Source organism: Medicago sativa, chromosome 6 (genome assembly GCF_051527215.1).
Source record: "Medicago sativa cultivar Bolivia chromosome 6, Bolivia_mono, whole genome shotgun sequence".
In the NCBI taxonomy this organism is placed as follows: domain Eukaryota; kingdom Viridiplantae; phylum Streptophyta; class Magnoliopsida; order Fabales; family Fabaceae; genus Medicago; species Medicago sativa.
The window spans coordinates 17,375,507-17,397,508 of NC_140754.1; the positions used below are offsets into that span (position 1 = coordinate 17,375,507).

A 22,002-nucleotide genomic window follows, 5' to 3' on the forward strand; every position below is an offset into this window, starting at 1 on the left:
TCCATGCCTCTTGAGTCAGGTTATCCACCGTTGATAATGTTTCATCCAAAGGCGAAGATCCTTTCTTCACATGTAAAAGATGGTGATCCATGTGATCTCTTTTCAACCAATACCCATTCACATTTTTCATCTATAAATAATCTCTTCCAACCACTTCCTCATCAGACATCAAATCATCTTATTAAATCTTCCCTTTCTCACCATTTTTTTTACTAAATTGAAGAGCCACATTTTCACCACACTATCACCTGACAGTAACGTCATTGTGTTGTATCAAGCTGTCTTTGTTGCTAAGTTATTGTGAATACTACAAGTGCCAACGTCCTAATCTTCAAAACATTGAACCTTAAATCTGTTTTCATTCTTGAAAGTGTAAGTCTAAGGTTAAAAATGTTGATGATAACGATAGTATACCACTTGCAACATTCAAAACTTTGCCGCAAAGAGAGTATTATATAAGGCGGTTTTACGATGTTGCAAGCAAGTGGTTCACAGTTCTATTTTGTTGTGATCGATGGATTTAGAATGGAAGAGTAGTTTTTGTCACCCTTTGTTTCACTACAAGAGAATATCGGATATGCTAAGATAACTTTGCTATCAAAGCTGTTTCTAGTGAATCTGAAGTTAATTAGTTGCCATTTGACTAAAACTCATTTTTTATTGGTTACTTTAACTAAACGCTCCCAAACTATAAAAAAAAAAGAGAGAGGAAAAACACGTTCACTAAACAAACGCGATTTCAAAACAGGATCGATTTGTGACCCCCCCCCCCCCCCCCCCCCCCCCCCCCCGCTCTCTCATCGCTCAGCGATTTCAAATCCAAACTCACCGATTCGTCGCACTCTTCTCTCAAAGGTAATTCAATTCGATTTGATCCATTCTAATTCCTATTTCAATCAATTTTGTAATTCAATTCGTTTTTTTAGGGTTTCGTAATTGTTACTTACTCGCTTTGTTTGGATCTGTTTTGAATCTGAATTCGTGATTTGTGAAACATGTTAATTGAATGCTTGTTCATATTTTTTTGATTAATTTTTAGGTTGACTTTAGTTTCCATTTGAAGGTTGATCTATTTTTGTTTAGTGATTTTTTAGGTTTTTTTGTTAATGCCTGTTAAGTGATTTATGCTTGTTAAGTGAATGTGATTTTTCAACTCTGTTTGTTTTGATGAATATTGTGAAGTTTAGTTTATGGTTAATCTGAATCTGAGATTGTCATTATTTTTTGAATTTTTCAAGTTTAGTGAATAATATTTTGATGTTAAATTGATTTCATTTGATTTACTTGATGTTTATTTATTTACTTATTTAGATTTAATTTAATTTAATTGTAATTAGTGGAGGATAATGATGATTTCGTTAAGCATTTATGTGAGAAATAGTTTTTATTGAAAACGCAATACTTTCCAGGTTTTTGAAAGAATCAAAACTTTGGTTGTTGTTTCGATTTCTTCTAAAGAGACCTAATTAATTATCTATTGACATTTTTAACCGCGAAGCGGCTAATTGCTTGCTTTTTGGTTGTGTTAGATGAAGCATACGGAGGACATGGGGAGAAAGGTATTGCGGAACTACTCGATGACTCGAAAGGTAGTTTGTTTATGTGTATAGAAACAATGTTATTATTAAAAAATAGCGGCTATTGCATAGTAGAATTTGAACAATCCGTTATTGTTCTGTGACACGCTATTTGGTACAAATTACTGTGAAATAGCAGATTCAGCGGCACTATAGCACTGCGTAGCAGAAGTTGAACTAATCAATGTTTTCTGCTATCTGCAATTGACAACACGCTGTATAGAGATGATGTTGAAACTAAAATTTAGTTGGATTTTCCTCATTTTTGCATATATTGTGACTGTTAGTTGATGAAACTGTTTTTATTTTCAGCATACCGTTATCCCCTCAGTGGCTTTATTCCAAACCTGTTGATGCAAAGCCAACTGGAAATCCAGTGGGGGGTATGTAACTCTCGCAATTTTGTTACGCTTCTTGCATCTTCATAGTGTTTGTTTACTTTTGAAGAAATCAATCTATATGTCTGTTTGGGCGCTCTGTTGCTATTTATTATTTTAGAGAGTGTAGTATTTAACATTGTTTTGATGATATTCATGTGCTCATTATCTTATTTGGTGCTTTGATTTGACAATAATGCATTCATCTTCCTTTTGAAGTGTGCTCTGTGGCTTTTCTTTATTATTTTGGAGATGGTAGTCTTTAACATGGTTCTGATGATATTCCTGTGCTTATAATCTTATCTGGTGTTTCGATTTTACAAAAATGCATTCATCTTCTTTTTTGAAGCAAGTGATAGAAAGTCATAGGACACTAACCCTGTTTGAGTATTATTTGCAGTTTAAGATTGTGGTTTATGTTTGCAATTTGTCAAGGAGGCTATGGTTATAATTCAAAGCAGTGACGTGTGTCACGTTACCCTGTCCGAATTCAAAGCTGATTCCTAGTCACCTAAAGTAATGTCGAGAAAGGTATGTAATTACTAGTCATTAGCTGTGAACTTAAAGTAATGTCACCTAAACACAGATTATACATAAGATTTTAAAGTACAACAATTAATGCATTACTCTAATGACTGATGTCTTTGGTAAATGTAATTATGTGGTTCAGAAGGTAATTCTGTTCTTGACTTTGAACTTTATAGTGTTATCAGTATACAGTTCAATGACTCTCTCTGTTATGCTATAATGTTGCTAATTTTCATTTCTGTTGTCAATTTTCCTACTTTGTTATTTAAACACTGACATAAGTCAAATAACTGAGTTGCATACTTTTATTACTAGTTTGCAGCTTCACTGCTTTCATGAATTTATTGAGTATATAAGACTTAATTTGAACAAGTCATGTGTATGTCTTATTGAGTATAAAAAAAATTAATTTCAAGACTAATCAATATGAAATTCATCTCTATTGCCAAACGCAGATTCATTGAATGTTCTTGAGAATATAGAGGAAGATTCATAGACAAATTGAACTTCTTCCTCCGATCCCAAAACCACCGTCAGAAGAAGAGAAAAATTGAAGAAAAAGAGAAGCCTAAGCCAGAGGAGGAGAACAAAGAAGAGGTTAATTTCTTTTCTTAATTTCTCTTTTCTTTCCTTTTGTTTCGAATATTTTTGTTGATTTGATGATCTGAGAGTGTTGATTTTTTGTTGAGCCATTTTCTTGTGGTTAAGATAATCGATTAGGAATCATTGGATTAGGTTTTTTTAACTAAAATTTGAGTTACTAATTTGTTTGTAACTATGTTATTTTATTTATGAGTTGAGATGTTTACGATTTTGTTTCAATTGATTTTTTTTTTATTTGATGTTGTGAGGAGCAACAGTAATTGTTTACGCCGTCGTAGGCTGACGAAGAAGCATATCCGTTGTCTTATCTGCAAAAGCACTTGGTCGGTGGAGGGGGGAAGTGAAGAATCTCTGGTTTGTTTGTTTACTGTGTGGCTTCCACGAGTTTCTGACTTTGGCCACATTACTTTATGTTTTTCGTATTATATTATTTATAATGTGTGTATAGATTCATATATATGTACAAATTTTTAATTTTTGGAGAAGAGTTGGTTAAAATAAAACCCTAAGGACATTGTGGAGTTATCCAATAGGTTAAGTAGAAGTATGATACAAAAATCTATCTTAGTTGATTGAGATTAGTAAACAAATTAAAAAACCAAAAAGTAATTTTTACATCACATGAAAAGTCTTAGTTATGCTGCTATGGATTTGTTGCAATTTTGCTATGAAAAGTCTTAGTTATGCTGCTATGGATTTGTTGCGAAGTTGCTATGGATTTGTTGCGTAGTTGCTAAGATATCATAGTTTTTTTTTTGAGAGAAATGGATATGTCATAGTTATGTTGCTATGGAAAATGCGTTTTCAATGCTTATTTGCTATAGATTAACTAAATCTTTGCTAGGATTTTAATTCTTTTTACTACGGATTTACTAAGAAATATTTCCTTAGCAAATTTGTCTCTCAATCCATGCTACGGCCAAATCAATAGGTATTTCTTAGTATATCTCTAGCTAAACTCGTTTGCTAGGAATTAGCTGCGAATTAGCTGTGAGAATGGGCGTAGCAGATCACATATTTTCTTGTAGTGATATCCAAGGATTTAGTTACTTGAGACATGGTAATCTTTATTTTTAATATTTTATTTTCATTGTATTTTAAGAACGGTGAAAATTATTGTTTTAAGAAACTAGTTATTTTCCATATTATTTTTCTTCGAAAATTTCCGTTTTGTAGATTGCAATTTTCCTTTTTTGTGTTTTTCTTTCTTAGGCTTGTAACAATGAAAAAAAATGTCATGATTTACACCTCTCATCCGTCAAACTTATCGGATATTCTAGCAGTTGATTCTATGAGAACTTGGTTTTGTAGATTGTAATTTTCATTTTTGTGTTTTTCTTTCTTAGGCTTGTAGCAATGAAAAAAATGTAAGTATTGTAGGCTTGAAAAACTTTTTTTATGGTATGTGACATTGCATTTTTAATTAAATAGACTTCTAAAAATGTCGTAAGTTTATTTATTAAAAAAATCTAATATGGTTCAAATTACAACACAAGCTATGTTGTAGATCCATGTAGGTCGACCTAACCTATTCGGATTTGGATTCTCTTCGTTGAAAATTTTCTCAATTTTTTTCTACTTTTCAATATCAACCAATTTCCTTTTTAAGTTAACTCTCATTTTCTATTCTCTCCCAATTTTGGTGAGAAGCTTCTGTCTCTTATTCTCTCCCTGTGAGAAGATCAGTACATTCTTGAATTTTTATGGCTTCCATAACAGAACTGTCCTTTAGTGATGAAGAGGAGGAACTCGAGATCACCATCGACGGACCTTCTAACCAGGCTATTGATACTAGTGCACGTCTAGTCGGCAGGTTTCTCACGGATAAAGCAATTCGTGGATACATGATGACTGAAATAATTGTAAAATTTTGGCACCCAGGCCGAGGGGTTAAAATTACAGAGATTGAACCTAACCTTTTCACTTTCAAATTCTTCCACTTCCGGGATATGCAAACCATTCTCAAAAAAGGTCCGTGGTACTTTGATATCAATCTCCTCATCCTAAACATCCTTCCAGACAATACACCCCCACAACATATTCCCTTGCAATATGTACCATTATGGGTACACATACATGACCTCCCAATAGATTTCATGGCTGAAAAGGTGGGGAAAGACCTTGGAAATTTTATTGGTGATTTCCTAGAGTATGATGTCAAGAACGGTTCAAATCATCTCAGGGCATACATGCGCATTCGTGTTCTCATTGACGCCACCAAACCTCTCAAGAAACAGAAGAAAATCAAGCGACCAGGGGGAGACTCAAGCACTGTTCATTTCAAATATGAAAGGCTGGGAACTTTTGCTATTATTGTGGTATGTTGGGGCATGTTGAAGATTACTGTGACAAGCTTTATTCTGTTGTTTCCGATGATGGGATACGACACTGGGGACCGAAGCTACGCGTTATCAAACAACGTAACACAGGAAGGGGATCACGTTGGCTTCGAGAAGAGGGACAGGAATGGACGTTGCCTTCAGCCATGAGGAAACCGGCAGTCAGAAACGTTACAGATGAGTCTGGGACAAGTAGCGGTCAATCATTAACCATGAAATCAATGCCTGCCAAATCAGTTTCACTTGCAGAATTACTCAAGAATCCTCATTTAATTCGTCCATCATTGAATACTAATGAGCCAACAACAGAATTATCCCTTCATGAATTAACATTAATGGAGGAGGAAAATGATACTATTCTCAAAGCCAATCTGAAACGGTCAAGGACAGACTTAACTGCGCCGAACCATCAGACTGCATCTGCTTCCTCATCCATTACACCACCTCCTCCAACAACTGCAGTTCACCACACTCCAACTGACACAAATCAGCAGAGTACTCATGACTCAGACATTGGTCATTTTTTATCGGCAGAGCCTGGCAAACAGGCCTGCTGGGAATTATGAATATTATAGCCTGGAACTGCCGAGGCCTTGGAAATGTTAAGGCAGTTCCCTGTATCAAAGACCTCGTCCGCGTCTATAAACCAGATGTTGTCATTCTCATTGAAACTCTTTGTAACAATAATAAAATTTCCAATTTGAAGTACTCTATTGGCTTTGATCAACACTTTTCCGTTGATTGTATCGGTAGAAGTGGAGGTTTAGCCGTCCTATGGCGTAACTCCGCAAAGTGTTCTATTGTGAATTACACTCAAAACTTTATTAATTTGATGATTCAAGACCCTGTCAAAGGTAATTGGCGCTTAACTGCTTTTTATGGCTTCCCTGAACACGGTCGAAGAAGAGATTCTTGGGATATGCTTCGGTCCCTTAGTAACATGACAGACGATCCATGGTGTGTCATTGGTGATTTTAATGACCACTTATCTGCAGCTGACAAACGCAGTGGCCCGAAACGTCCGTCTTGGCTGATTCGTGGTTTTCAAGAGGCGGTAGATGACTGTAACTTATGTGACCTCCCTCTCAATGGCTATCAATTCACTTGGTTCAAAAGTGTAGGTACTAATCAAGCAAAAGAAGCCCGCATTGACAGAGCTATGTGCACCGTTCCTTGGCAAACTATTTTTCCACAAGCTACTCTTCAAACACTAGTGGCTCCCATGTCTGATCACACGCCACTTCTCCTCCAACTTGAACCTGCCCCTTGGAGATCCCATCACATAAGCTTTTGCTTCAATAGCAATTGGTTGCTCGAGCCAGACCTTGCGCATTCAGTAAAAAATGGTTGGCATTTTTATCCCTCAAATAATATTATCACAAAACTTGGATACTGCATTGAGGATATGAAAACTTAGAGAAAGTCCAATCTTCCACAATTTAATCAACGCAAACAGCAACTAAGAAGCCAAATTGAAGCTTTTCGTTCTGCCTCTGAAGATATGGAGAATCCGCACCTGCTGAACTTGCAAAACAATCTTGCATCGCTACTCCTCCAAGAAGACATCTACTGGAAACATCGTTCTAAGATTTTTTGGCTAAAGGAGGGAGACACAAATAGCAAGTTCTTCCATGCCGCAGCTTCCACACGACGGCGTAAAAATACCATCACAAAGTTACGCCTTCCATCTGGTGCGTGGCTAACATCACATGATGATATGAGTACACATATTCATGAATATTTCTTAACTCTTTTCCAAGCAAGACATGGGAACCCACAACCCGTTATTGACTTCCTCCATCATCGAGTGACAACAGATGATAACATGCTCCTCACTAAACCTTTCACGGTGGATGAATTTAAAGTAGCCATCTTCAGTATGCATCCTGATAAGTCCGCAGGTCCAGACGGTCTTAATCCCGGATTCTATCAATATTTTTGGGACGACATAGGTGACGAGGTTTTAATTCGGCTTGTCAATGGCTTGAAACGGGTACTCCCCCCTCACAACTCAATGACACTAACATTGTCTTTGCCCCCAAAGGTGATCATCCGAAAACTATCAAAGACCTTCGACCAATATCTTTATGTAATATCCTTTACAAAATTATTTCTAAAGTATTGGCGAACCGGCTTCGTCCGTTGATAGGAAAATTTGTATCCCCGGAACAGGCAACCTTTATACCGTCCAGATCCTTCATGGATAACGCTCTCTCCGCCTTTGAAATTCTTCACTACATGCGGTGCAAACATAAAGGCCAAAAAGGTGAAGTGGATCTGAAACTAGATATCTCAAAGGCTTTCGATAGTGTCAATTGGAGTTACTTAAGAGCGGTTATGGAAAAAATGGGATTCAACTCACAATGGATAACATGGATGATGATGTGTTACCTCAGTTGATTACCATGTCCTCTTCAATGGTGATCGCATTGGGCCCATTTCCCCAGCAAGGGGTCTCAGGCAAGGTTGTCCCCTTTCACCTTACCTCTACATTTTGTGTGCTGAAGGCCTTTCAGCTTTAATAAAAAAAGTATGAACGCGCTGGTGAACTACATGGTACACGTGTATGTCATTTGGCACCTCCCATCAGCCGTCTTCTATTTTCAGATGATAGCTTCCTATTTTGTAAAGCAACCTTAGCTGAAGCGCACAAACTCAAGGAAATTCTTCTGTGCTATGAAAACGTATTTGGCCAAGCTTTGAATTTCGGTAAGTCAGCTATAGCCTTTAGTCGCAATTCTGCCCCTGATATAATAGATGCTATCTCAACTTGTCTCGGTGTAACAAAGAATATTGGCAGCGGTAACTATTTGGGCTTGCCTTCAATGATTGGCCGAAACAAGAAATCCATTGTCAACTACATCAAAGACAGGATTTGGAAGAAATGTCAATCGTGGAGTGCCAAATCGCTTTCCCGGGCCGGTAAAGAGGTACTAATTAAATATGTGGCTCAAGCAATACCTTCTTACTGCATGGGTGCTTTTCTTATACCGTCCTCTTTGAATGATGAGATTGAAAAAAATTATGAACTCCTTTTATTGGGGCTCAAAAAAGAACGGACAACGCGGGATAAATTGGATGAGATGGGAAAAATTATCTCGTCACAAAACTCAAGGTGATGGCCTAGGTTTTCGCCACATGGAATCCTTTAATCTCTCTATGCTTGGTAAGCAAGGTTGGAAACTCTTAATCGATCCCAACTCCCTACTCACTCGCATCCTCAAAGCCAAATATTTCCCTAGAAAGGGTTTCTTGGAAGCCGATATTGGTCATAATCCAAGTTTTACATGGAGGAGTATGTTGGAACAAAATATGTTTAACAATGAACCTTAAAGAGTTTTGATGATAACAAGGTATTAAAAATTGTAAAATTGGACTAGCTAATATTTGTTCAAGTGTACAGGACCACAGTTAAAAAGTTACATCATTGATTGGTTCTAAATGAGCAAATAAAGAGCAAAAGAAAATGAAGCTTAGATGATTCTGAAGGCAATACGCTCCTGAAAGTAAAAGCGCTCCTGAAGTCAAGCTGCTCCTGAAGAAATAGCGCTCCTGAAGTCAAGCTGCTCCTGAAGATAGTAAAAGCGCTCCTGAAGACAAGAGGTCCAGAAGCCACAATTATCAAAAGCTGCACCATCAGAAGCTGCAGTAGTTGCTTCATCAGAAGCTGCATCATCAGAAGCTGCCTCATCAGAAGTCATTTCACCAGAAGCTGAAGATCAACTGGATTTGCAAAAGATTCAAAGATTGAAGAATCTACATTGCAAAAGCTGTCTATTGGATTCGAAAACATAGCAGAAAATTAGTGGAACATTGCAACGGTCATTTCAAAGGTGTTTGAAGGCATGTGCTTGCAATTTGGACGAAAGCGTTGACATTGTACTATTGTACGAACTGTACAACCACCTTCTCCACTACTCTGTTTTGTGTCCACGCTACAAGACAAGAAAACAGCTTCAGAATACGGCTTCGCCTGCAAAGATGTTCCTTTGGATAAGGAATGGATTTCAAATTGGTTCTTCATAGGACAACAACCAAATCAGGCAAAAGATCATTGGTGAAAGATCAAGCTTCAACAACGACTCTTTGGTGTGCTGGCAATTTCACAACGTCTCTTTCACACCTCTATATAAAGGAGTGAAGACCTAGAGATTTGGCAATGCAAGAACGCTGAACGAAAGACTCACAACATTTTTACAAGTGCCAAACCTCTGCTGAAATTGTTCTGCATTCACTTAGAATTTCTGTGTCTCAAAGTCATATCTTAGAAATTCGTAAGTCCATTGAGTCTGTATCTGATTTGTATTGTGAGCACCTCTGATTGTATATCAAGTGTTCAACCTTAAACAATTTTTTGTGTAATTTTGTTTAGTTAGGAAGTCTCTTGCAATTGTGCTTGAGCAGGAAGTCTCTTGATTGTGTTCTTGAGCAAAGGAAGTCTCTAGCATGTGTGCTTGAGCAAAGGAAGTCTCTTGCTTGTGTGCTTGAGCAATTGTAATCAGATATTACTCTTAGTGAAATCTCCTTGGAAGTGCAAGGGGGACTGGACTACTTCCGGATTGTGGAAGGAACCAATATAATTGCTTTGTGTCGTTCTTCTTCTCTCTCTCTGTTTTATTCCGCTGCATTTAGATTCTGATCATCACTTCAGAAGCTGTCTCACTTAGCTTCTGATAAGTGTGTTCAGTTGTTTAGGAGAAACAAAGAATTTTTTAAAAACACAATTCAACCCCCCTTCTTGTGTTTTTCTCACCTTCAATTGGTATCAGAGCCTTGGTCTGTTGTGTAACACTTAACCGTGCAACAGTCAAAGATCTGAGAAAAACATGTCTACTCCTCCTCCTACTGGTTCTGGTGATACTAGCTATAAAAATGTCTCACATGATTATAGTGATAGTAAGAAAACCAGTATTGGAAAAGTTCCAAAGTTCAATGGAGATGCTGAAGAGTTCTCTTGGTGGAAGACCAACTTTTACAGTTACATCATGAGCCTAGATGAAGAATTATGGGATATTCTGGAAGATGGTGTTGGTGATTTAGTCCTTGATGAAGAAGGAGCTTCTGTGGATAGAAAGAAACATACTCCAGAACTGAGGAAACTCTACAAGAAGCATCATATTATCAGAGGAGCTCTTGTCACTGCCATACCCAAAGCAGAGTACATGAAGATGAGTGACAAATCCACTGCTAAAGCTATGTTTGCTTCTCTCTGTTCAAATTATGAAGGGAGCAAGAAGGTCAAAGAAGCAAAGGCTCTCCTGCTGGTACATCAGTATGAGTTATTCAAGATGAAGGATGATGAAACTATTGAGGAGATGTACTCAAGGTTTCAAACCTTAGTTTCTGGGCTACAGATTCTAAAGAAGAGCTATGTTGCTTCTGATCATGTAAGCAAGATACTCAGAAGCTTACCTGCCAGATGGAGACCAAAGGTGACTGCCATTGAGGAAGCTAAAGATTTAAACACTTTAAGTGTCGAAGATCTTGTTAGTTCTCTCAAAGTTCATGAGTTAAGTCTTAATGAACATGAGTCTACTAAGAAGAGTAAATCAATAGCTCTTCCATCCAAAGGCAAGTCATCAAAAGCTCTCAAAGTGGTTGAATCTGAAGAGGAAGAACAGTCAAGTTCAGATTCTGAACCAGATGCTGCTGAAATGGCCATGCTCTCAAACAGACTTCAATATCTGGCCAAGAAGAACAGAAAGTTTCTCGCCAAAAGGGGTAACTCCAGAAGCTCAAGGAAAGAAGATCAGAAGGGATGCTTCAACTGTAAGAAGCCGGGACACTTCATTGCTGAATGCCCTGATCTTCAAAGAGAAAAGTCAAAGGACAAGTCAAAGAGGTCTACATTCAAACCAAGCAAATTCAAGAAGCAGATTAAGCAGAGTTTAATGGCAACCTGGGATGATTTGGGTAGTGAATCTGGATCTGATAAAGAGGAAGCTGATGAAGATGCAAAGGTAGTTGTTGGGTTGGTAGCAACAGCAACTTCAGAAGCTGGATCAGATTCAGACTCAGAAGATGAAAACGAGGTATATTCCAAAATTCCCAGAGATGAACTTGTTGAGTCACTTAAAGAACTTCTTACCCATTTTGAAGTAAGAACCAATGAGTTGAAGGATTTAAAAAAAAAATATGCTGATTTGGTACAACAGCAAAAATCAACTCTATTGGATCTAAAAGCTTCTGAACAAGGACTTAGGGGATTTGACTTCATGTGTAAAACATATGAAGATCAGCTCAGGTTCTTATCTCAGAAGCTACAAGAAAAGTGTAATGAAAAACCTTTAGGTAATCATGAAATTGCTCTTGAAGATTTTATTATATCTGGCATTGACAGAAGCAGAGTAGCTTCTATGATTTATAGCATTTACAAGAACAATGGCAGAGGAATTGGTTTTCCAGAAGTGAAACTTGAGAAAACCAATCTAAAGTCTTGTTGTGAATGCATCAAGGAAGGTCTGAAAACATTCTTTGTACCAGAAGGGGCTGAGTTGGAAACTGTTGTTCAATCAGAACCTGAAGCTTCTAGTTCTAAGGCTAAGATTACTTCAAAGCCAAAGAACTCTAAGTCAAAGGCTATGATCAAATCTGATTCCAAGACTTCAAAGGTTAGGATCCTGAAAAGATCAGAACCTATTCCTCAGAGTCTGGTGAAACCAAAATCTGGGGTTCTGAAGTCTAAATTTTAGAAGAAGTCAGTTACTGCTTCTGAAGTACCAAAACCTAAGGTGATGGTTAATCAGAAGCAACCCAACTCACAGCACAAGGTACAAGAAGTGAAGAGTAAAGCCTTAAGTACTAACCTTCCAGGACCCATAGGACAATGGGTACCTAAATCTAAAAATGTCAATGATGCAGGTATGTCTAAGAGCAGTGCCAAAGCAAAGATCATGGTACCTAGACAGCGGTTGCTCAAGACACATGACAGGAGACAAGTCCATGTTCCTCAGCCTAACAATGAAAGAGGGAGGAAATGTGAAGTTTGGAGGAAACCAGACAGGCAAGATCATAGGTACAGGAACTATTGGTAACTCCTCTACCTTAATTAATAATGTATGGTTGGTAGATGGTCTTGAACATAACCTTTTGAGCATTAGTCAATTTTGTGATAATGGTTATGATGTGCTTTTTGAAAAACCCAACTGTACAGTAATCAACAAGGAAGACAAATCCATTGTGTTCAAGGGAAAGAGAGTTGACAATGTCTATAAAATCAATTTTTCTGAACTGGCTGATCAGAAGGTGATTTGCCTACTATCAGTGAATGATAAGAAATGGATGTGGCACAGAAGGTTGGGACATGCTAACTGGAGGTTAATCTCTAAGCTTAGTAAGTTACAACTTGTGAAAGGGCTACTAGACATTGACTATCATTCAGATGCACTCTGTGGTGCATGTCAGAGAGGGAAAATTGTGAAATCATCTTTTAAAACCAAAGACATTGTTTCAACCTCAAGACCTATAGAATTACTCCATATTGATTTATTTGGACCAGTGAGTACTGCATCCTTATATGGAAGTAAATATGGATTAGTCATTGTTGATGATTACAGCAGATGGACTTGGGTGAAATTCATAAAGAGTAAAGATGTTGCGTGTGATGTATTCAGTAGCTTCTGCACTCAAATTCAATCTGAAAAAGAATCAAAAATTTTGAAAGTCAGAAGTGATCATGGTGGAGAATTTGAAAATGAGCCATTTGAAACTTTTTGTGACAAACATGGAATTTTCCATGAATTCTCTTCTCCTAGAACACCACAACAAAATGGGGTTGTAGAGAGAAAGAATAGAACTTTACAAGAAATGGCCAGAACCATGATTCATGAAAACAATTTACCAAAACATTTTTGGGCAGAAGCAGTGAATTCATCATGCTATGTTCAAAACAGGATCTATATTAGACCTATTTTGGAGAAAACAGCATATGAACTCTTTAAAGGAAGAAAACCCAATATCTCTTACTTTCATCAGTTTGGATGTACATGTTACATTCTGAACAACAAGCTCTACCTAAAGAAATTTGATGCCAAGGCCCAAAGAGGAATCTTTTTAGGTTACTCTGAAAGGTCAAAGGCATACAGAGTGTATAATTCAGAAACACTCTGTGTTGAAGAATCTATGCACGTTAAATTTGATGACAAGGAGCTTGAAGATAAAACTTCAAAGCAAGGTGAAAGTTTTGCAGAGATACAGGTTCCTGAAGCTACTCCAGAACCTGATCAGATAGCTGAGTCTGAAGATAGTCCAGAAGCTGAACCCACATCAGAAGCGCAAGATGAAGCTACTTCTGATGAAGCACAAGATGGCTCACTTCAAGCAGATCCTCCCAGAAACACATTCAAACACAAGTCTTCACATCCTGAGGAGCTAATCATTGGAAACAAAGATAGTCCAAGAAGAACAAGATCACATTTCAGACAAATGGAGTCAATGATTGGACTAATCTCAATGATTGAACCTACAACAATTGATGAAGCACTTTCAGATGATGGATGGATCCTAGCTATGCAAGAAGAGTTGAATCAATTTCAAAGAAATGATGTGTGGGATCTGGTACCCAAACCTCAGCACAAGAACATTATTGGAACAAAATGGGTATTCAGAAACAAGCTGAATGAGCAAGGTGAAGTAACAAGAAACAAAGCCAGGCTTGTTGCACAAGGGTATAGTCAACAAGAAGGCATTGATTACACTGAAACGTTTGCTCCAGTTGCAAGATTGGAAGCAATCAGGTTACTTCTTTCCTATGCAGTTAATCATGGCATAATATTATATCAAATGGATGTCAAGAGTGCATTTCTAAATGGTGTCATAGAAGAAGAAGTGTATGTCAAGCAACCTCCTGGATTAGAGGATATTAAATATCCTGACCATGTTTTTAAACTGAAGAAATCACTATATGGCTTGAAACAAGCTCCCAGAGCTTGGTATGATAGACTAAGTAATTTCTTAATCAAGAATGATTTTAAAAGAGGACAGGTTGATACTACACTCTTCAGAAGGACCCTTGGGAAAGATATTCTTGTTGTGCAAATATATGTTGATGATATAATATTTGGTTCTACTAATGCATCTCTTTGCAAGGAATTTTCTGAGTTAATGCAGGATGAATTTGAAATGAGCATGATGGGAGAGCTGAAGTTCTTCCTTGGCATTCAAATCAATCAATGCAAAGATGGAGTCTATGTTCATCAATCAAAGTACTCAAAGGAGCTTCTGAAGAAGTTCAAACTTGAAGATTGTAAAGTGATGAACACTCCAATGCATCCTACGTGCACCTTAAGCAAAGAAGATGAAGGAGCTAAAGTAGATCAGAAGCTGTATAGAGGTATGATTGGTTCTTTGTTATACCTCACTGCATCAAGGCCAGATATTTTATTCAGTGTATGCTTGTGTGCAAGATTCCAATCAGATCCTAGAGAATCTCATATGACTGTTGTCAAGAGAATCTTCAGGTATTTGAAAGGAACAACTAATCTTGGACTCCTTTATAGGAAATCCTTAGATTATAAGCTAATTGGATTCTGTGATGCTGATTATGCTGGTGATAGGATTGAAAGAAAGTCAACCAGTGGCAATTGTCAATTTCTGGGTGATAATCTTATATCCTGGGCTAGCAAAAGACAAACAACCATTGCTATGTTTACAGCAGAAGCAGAATACATTTCAGCTGCAAGTTGTTGTACACAACTACTTTGGATGAAACATCAGTTGGAAGACTATCAGATAACTGCTAACAGTATTCCCATTTATTGTGATAATACTGCTGCTATTTGTTTGTCTAAAAATCCAATTTTGCATTCAAGAGCTAAGCACATTGAAATCAAACACCATTTTATCAGAGATTATGTTCAAAAAGGAATTTTAGATATACAATTCATTGATACTGAAAATCAATGGGCTGATATATTTACTAAGCCTTTAACTGTTGAAAGATTTGATTTTATAAAGAAAAATTTGAACATGCATTACGTGTCTGATTAGATGTTTGCTTGCTCCTGAATAGGATTTTAGGTTCTGAAGTTAGTTCAGAAGCAGTAGTCCATCAGAAGCTCTTTATTGAGGTTCTGAGGAAAACTCGCTTCTGATGATGACGTCAGCATCTGAAGTCCAGAAGCTGGATTTATTGCTTTCAAATAGTTGAATTAGTGGAAACGTTGGGAGTTACTTTTTAAAAGTAACTTCTGACCCACTAACTTGGTAGTTACTCTGTGAACTTCTTACGTGGCCTGTATGTGTTGGTGTATAACTAAAAGGACAATGATGATTTAATAGCTTTGAAAGTACTTTTCACGCGCCCCCAATTTTGTCATTAATGTTATGTTTGTTTGTCTCTTTTGAATTGCAATCGTTTTACTTTTAACACTTTGTCAAATCACACACTACTCACTCACAACAAACACATTTTGCTCTCAAACCTCCTGCGAAGTAAGCGCAAAAACCTTAGAACCCTAAATTCTCTAAATCTTCTTCAATCATTATCAAATGGCATCATCAAGTTCTAAAGTTTCAGAATCTACTTCAAGCAAGCAAGGCGCAACAGAATCTGGGTCAGTCTACAAAGAAAAGACTATGGATATTCCATGGAATTCCTTAATCGTCCAAATAGAATCGCCAGTGGACTTCACTTCACTTAAGAAGTACGAAGTGGACATGGAAGGTTATGTAGAAACTCAGAAACTGTCCGGTTACTTCAAGATGCTAAATGGGCCAACGTATGTGAACTTGGTCAAAGATTTCTGGTTAAGGGCTGAAATCGTCAATGGAAAGCCTGTGAAGGTAGCAGGTAAACAAGCTGGGTCGAAGAAAGGAAAGAAGGAGATTGAGTTGAATCCCACTTCCTTCAGTAGCCTTGAGATAAGGTCTGAAGTGATGGGTATTCCCGTAATCATCACAGAGGAGATAATTGCTAAAGCTTGTAGAATGAATGCAGAAGGAAGGTTTCAAGAAATAGTTAAGAAGGATGATGTCCTGCTGCAAAACTACTACAACACTCTTCTGGGTGGTAACAAAGATGCTAAGCTTTCTGAAATGGAGATTCACAACAGAATGTTGGTGAAATTCAGTAACGATTGCTTATTTCAAAGAGCAGGTGGGTCTGATCAACCCAACAACCAACAGAAGCTAGCAATTTACTTCATGACCAATCTGGAAAAGATAAACTTCCCAAGATATGTATTGGATCATCTCTGCTGGGCTATTAATGAAGGCACAGTCAAAGGAAGGAAACAAGTGCCCTATGGAAGATTGCTCTCTGAGATCTTCTATCAAGGGAGAGTGCTGGATTTATTGAGAAAGACAAGGGATGCTTCTGATAAATGCTTCGAAGTTTCTAATGCAGAGAAGACTATCAGTAGAAAGACATTGCATTCTATGCACATATTCAAGACAGCCCCTAAAGATGAGAAGTGGTTGGAGATGACCACAGAAGAATCTGAGATGATCAGGGACTTTCCTTCCATTGTTAAGGAAAATAATCCTGAACACTTAGCTAAATTAGTAGCTGAGTACGTCTTGGAGGAAGATGCGAGTTCTCAGGAGGAAGCTGCTCTTGCTAAAGGGAAAGGAAAGAAGGCCAAGGCAGTTGCTGTGTCAGAAGCTGCTGTTTCTGATGCACCAAAGGGAAAGAGAGCCAGAACTAGTTCAGAATCTGATGCTGCTCCTACTAAAGGAAAGAGGGCCAGAACTAGTACTGTGTCAGAAGCTGCTGTTGCTAAAACTGAGAAGCAAAAAGTTGCTAAGTCTGAAGCTAAATCTGTTTCTGCCAAGGATAAAGGAAAGATGCAGACGGTTGGTGCTGCTTCTATTCCTCAGAAAAGAAGAAAAGGTAAGGCAGACTTGGTAATCACCAAAGAGCAGCTGAAGGAAGCTCTTGAAGAAATAGAGAAAGAAGAGGCTGAGCCCAAGCTGAAGAAGAAGAAGGCTCCCCTTCAACTTGTGAGTCCTATGGTTGAGATGACTCCAAGAAAGAAAAGGATGGCAGATGAACGTGCTTCTGATATTTTATCAAGCAAAAAGGAACTAAAAGCACAATACATTCAACAAAGAGATGACAAGCTCAAGACTTTGGGTATGGAAGACTGTGATAGGTTCTTCAAAGAGAAATTGGCCGAAGTAAGAACAATTGCTGGTAAGACTGATGAAGACAACGAGGAAGAAGAAATGATGATCATTTTTGAAGATGCTCCAGAAGATGGAACTTCAGAAGCAGTAGATAACTCTGCAATGTTATCTAAGGTACCTCAAGTTTCTCACACATCCTGTACCACATCTTCTATTCCTTCTGAAGACACATCCCTTTTAGATCACCTAGAAAGTCATTATCTAGGTGAACTACCCCAATCTGGCTTTAACACAACCTCAGAAAAAGCCTCTGAGACAACTCCAGAAGCAGTTGCTTCTGATAACGTTGTTTCAGAAGACCCCCCACAACAAAAACCTTCATCAGACAAAGCCTTTTCACCCCCTCAATCTTCACCCCCTACAACTTCATCACCCCCAACTGTTCCTGAACTATCAGTTCCTGAACAAATCTCTCCTCAAAAGACCGTTCCTGAACATTCTGTTCCTGAACAACCAGTTACTAAACCCACTCCTGAACCTGAACCTGAAACTGCCGCTCCTGAACACATTGTTCCTGAGCTAACCTTTGAGGATGATCAAAATGATCATTCCTCTGATATGGTAGTTGACCCAACTCCTGACCAACCATCAACCAGCCAATCCGTAACTACAAATGACCAATCATCACCAAACCTACCAATTATTCCCTTAGTCCCTCCAAAACCCTCTAAACAACCTTCACCTCCCACCATTTACCTGGATTCTCAAGTTCTAAAGGATGTGTGGGAAGATATTGCTTCTGAAGTTCTCAGACTGATAGCAAGTAGAAATGACCTGGGTCATACAATAAGCTATCAGAAGCAATGGAGAAGGATCAAGGAAAGGGTCATCAACCTGATTTCAGCTCTGCATGATTCCTGCATTGAGGCTCAAGAGCAAGCCAAGCAGAAGCTGGAAGATTGGTTGAATGGAATTGAAGAGAATGCTGGAGATGTGGAAGTTCTTGGTACTTGGGTGAAGAATCCACTCAGTATCAGAGGCAGAGCACCTGATGAATTCCTGCCTAAGGAACTGCATCTGAGTATTCCTTCTGAGATCCTAGAAAAGATTGATGCACCTAACCTGGCTCTAGCTCAGGAGAACAAGGTGCTCAAAGAAGAAAATGAGAGGCTGGAAACAGAGCTAATAGAGCAGAAGCTGAAGATATCAAAGTTGGAAGCTGACATGCAAGAAGCCAAGATTAGAGAAGACAACTACAGAAGAGATATGGACAAAAAGTATGCTGATGTTCAAGAGCTTCTGAAGAAGATTTTAGAGAAATAAGCCAAACCCATAGATGCACACTTTTAGCTTATTTTTCTGTCTTTTTAGGCTTTTGATACTCTATGTTCATTTCTGCTTCTGATTTCTTTCGCTTCTGATATTAGATGCTTCTGAATTTTTCCTGCTTCTGAAAATCTTTAACTGTTTATACCTTGTATGTTATTATTTGCTATGTCTGTTTATTTAATCTTTGAAGATGGTTAATGTGCTTTAAAATGATTTAAATTATGCTCTGAACCTTTAATCTTATGTTTTTCTCATCTCTTCTTTTTGTTTATGTCTTTTTGCTAATGACAAAAGGGGGAGTATATGTGATAGTATTTAAAGGCTCTGAGCCCCATTAATTAATGTTTGAAAATTTTGAAAATTTCTATCTCTTTTTATCGGTGTATCAAAAAGGGGGAGTATCAAATTTCAAATAAAAATTAATTGAACCATTCTTCTTATCTATAAGTCAATTCTTTCAATTTTTTTTAAGCTCTGATATTATTGTGCGAAAAATGAATTTAATTAACCTGGATAGAACTTAGGGGGAGCTTACGAACCTCACCTTAAAAACTATCAGACTCAGGGGGAGTTAGAGCTTACAAACCTCAGACTCTGAGCTTACAAACCTCAGAACCCCAAGGTCAACTTGTTAATTAGATTAACAACAATTGATCAATTTTAAATACTATTGTTTGTCATCATCAAAAAGGGGGAGATTGTTGGAACAAAATATGTTTAACAATGAACCTTAAAGAGTTTTGATGATAACAAGGTATTAAAAATTGTAAAATTGGACTAGGTAATATTTGTTCAAGTGTACAGGACCACAGTTAAAAAGTTACATCATTGATTGGTTCTGAATGAGCAAATAAAGAGCAAAAGAAAATGAAGCTTAGATGATTTTGAAGGCAATACGCTCCTGAAAGTAAAAGCGCTCCTGAAGTCAAGCTGCTCCTGAAGAAATAGCGCTCCTGAAGTCAAGCTGCTCCTGAAGATAGTAAAAGCGCTCCTGAAGACAAGAGGTCCAGAAGCCACAATTATCAGAAGCTGCACCATCAGAAGTTGCAGTAGTTGCTTCATCAGAAGCTGCCTCATCAGAAGTCATTTCACCAGAAGCTGAAGATCAACTGGATTTGCAAAAGATTCAAAGATTGAAGAATCTACATTGCAAAAGCTGTCTATTGGATTCGAAAACATAGCAGAAAATTAGTGGAACATTGCAACGGTCATTTCAAAGGTGTTTGAAGGCATGTGCTTGCAATTTGGACGAAAGCGTTGACATTGTACTATTGTACGAACTGTACAACCACCTTCTCCACTACTCTGTTTTGTGTCCACGTTACAAGACAAGAAAACAGCTTCAGAATACGGCTTCGCCTGCAAAGATGTTCCTTTGGATAAGGAATGGATTTCAAATTGGTTCTTCATAGGACAACAACCAAATCAGGCAAAAGATCATTGGTGAAAGATCAAGCTTCAACAACGACTCTTTGGTGTGCTGGCAATTTCACAACGCCTCTTTCACACCTCTATATAAAGGAGTGAAGACCTAGAGATTTGGCAATGCAAGAACGCTGAACAAAAGACTCACAACATTTTTACAAGTGCCAAACCTCTGCTGAAATTGTTCTGCATTCACTTAGAATTTCTGTGTCTCAAAGTCATATCTTAGAAATTCTTAAGTCCATTGAGTCTGTATCTGATTTGTATTGTGAGCACCTCTAATTGTATATCAAGTGTTCAACCTTAAACAATTTTCTGTGTAATTTTGTTTAGTTAAGAAGTCTCTTGCAATTGTGCTTGAGCAGGAAGTCTCTTGATTGTGTTCTTGAGCAAAGGAAGTCTCTAGCTTGTGTGCTTGAGAAAAGGAAGTCTCTTGCTTGTGTGCTTGAGCAATTGTAATCAGATATTACTCTTAGTGAAATCTCCTTGGAAGTGCAAGGGGGACTGGACTACTTCTGGATTGTGGAAGGAACCAGTATAATTGCTTTGTGTCGTTCTTCTTCTCTCTCTCTGTTTTATTCCGCTGCATTTAGATTATGATCATCACTTCAGAAGCTGTCTCACTTAGCTTCTGATAAGTGTGTTCAGTTGTTTAGGAGAAACGAAGAATTTTTTAAAAACACAATTCAACCCCCCTTCTTGTGTTTTTCTCACCTTCAGAGTATATGGAGTTCCCAAAATATTGTCAAACTCGGCTATAGATGGAAGATTGGCAATGGATCACAAATTAATGCTTGGACATCACCTTGGATTTGGTCGCTACCAACTCTCAAACCTTCCACCATTCCGCCACCAACCATAGAGGAGCTGTTTGTGAAAGACCTTCTAAATCCAGATTTTCTCTCTTGGAATTCGGCTTTCATTCATTCCATATTCAACCTTCAGGACGCTACTGCTATTCTTTCTATGCCTCTCCGGGAAATAAATCTAGTAGACACCTTATGTATGGAATCAAACGGTGGACGATACTTACTCAGTCAAATCGGCCTACAACCTTTGTATGAATATGGCAGCTGATCACATTCTTAATGACAATGAAATTAACCGTGACTGGAATCTTATATGGAAGCAAAGTATCCCTCCCAAGGTACGGGCATTTTTATGGCGTGCTGCTCACCGTTGTCTTCCTACACGTCATAGTTTGGCTCAAAAAGGAATACCATGCAAAGATGATTGTGTTCATTGCGACGTCATGGCGGAAACTCACACTCATTTGTTCTTTGTTTGCCCAATAGCTATGGATTGTTGGGCGCGAGTGCAGCTAGATACAACCGTCTGTGATTTGCTCCTTACAACTAATGATTTTTCCACTTTATTATTTGATTTTCTTGACAGGTTAAATCCTGACCATAAATCATTGGTGTCTATGATTCTCTGGTCCATCTGGAAGAACCGGAACAATAAATTGTGGGAAGCAACTGATGCACCACCCTCTCTTATTGTGCAAAGAGGAAAAGAAAATCTTGATGAATGGAGCTGCATTCAAAGAGCAAGGCAGTCACAAATCAGCACCCCACCTGTGTTTCCTTGGACAAAGCCGCCAATAGCATACTTGAAATGCAATGTTGATTGTGCCCTCTTCAATAACAACACAATCACAGGATTTGGTTTTTGTTTTCGTGATTCCTCAGGCCAATTTGTCACGGGTATGTCAAACTATTCGCACTCTGCCACATCTCCTACAGAAGCCGAAGCATT

The 22,002-nt window shown here is 38.0% G+C and overlaps 3 protein-coding genes and 1 long non-coding RNA gene across 5 annotated transcripts; all 4 read left to right on the forward strand.

Annotated features, from left to right (window-relative positions):
* Positions 1 to 812: 812 nt before the first annotated feature.
* LOC146913307 (uncharacterized) lies at positions 813 to 3,032 on the forward strand. 2 transcript variants are annotated; one of them, XR_015013385.1, is made up of 4 exons: positions 813 to 855; positions 1,530 to 1,589; positions 2,355 to 2,485; positions 2,938 to 3,032. It is a non-coding gene; the product is annotated as an uncharacterized LOC146913307 (long non-coding RNA). The 2 variants fall into 2 exon arrangements; XR_015013384.1 differs by lacking the exons at positions 813 to 855; positions 1,530 to 1,589 and having other exon boundaries at positions 1,965 to 2,485.
* A 1,756-nt stretch (positions 3,033 to 4,788) lies between these two features.
* LOC146913308 (uncharacterized) lies at positions 4,789 to 5,574 on the forward strand. Its single transcript, XM_085720908.1, has one exon. It carries the CDS (start codon positions 4,789 to 4,791, stop codon positions 5,572 to 5,574), a length of 786 nt encoding a protein of 261 aa, XP_085577034.1.
* A 412-nt stretch (positions 5,575 to 5,986) lies between these two features.
* Positions 5,987 to 6,841, forward strand: LOC146913309 (uncharacterized). The gene has a single exon (XM_085720909.1). It carries the CDS (start codon positions 5,987 to 5,989, stop codon positions 6,839 to 6,841), a length of 855 nt encoding a protein of 284 aa, XP_085577035.1.
* An 84-nt stretch (positions 6,842 to 6,925) lies between these two features.
* LOC146913310 (uncharacterized) lies at positions 6,926 to 8,543 on the forward strand. Its single transcript, XM_085720910.1, has 2 exons — positions 6,926 to 7,417; positions 7,956 to 8,543. The coding sequence occupies exons 1-2, from the start codon at positions 6,926 to 6,928 to the stop codon at positions 8,541 to 8,543; spliced, it is 1,080 nt and encodes a 359-aa protein (XP_085577036.1).
* The last annotated feature ends 13,459 nt before the right edge of the window (positions 8,544 to 22,002 follow it).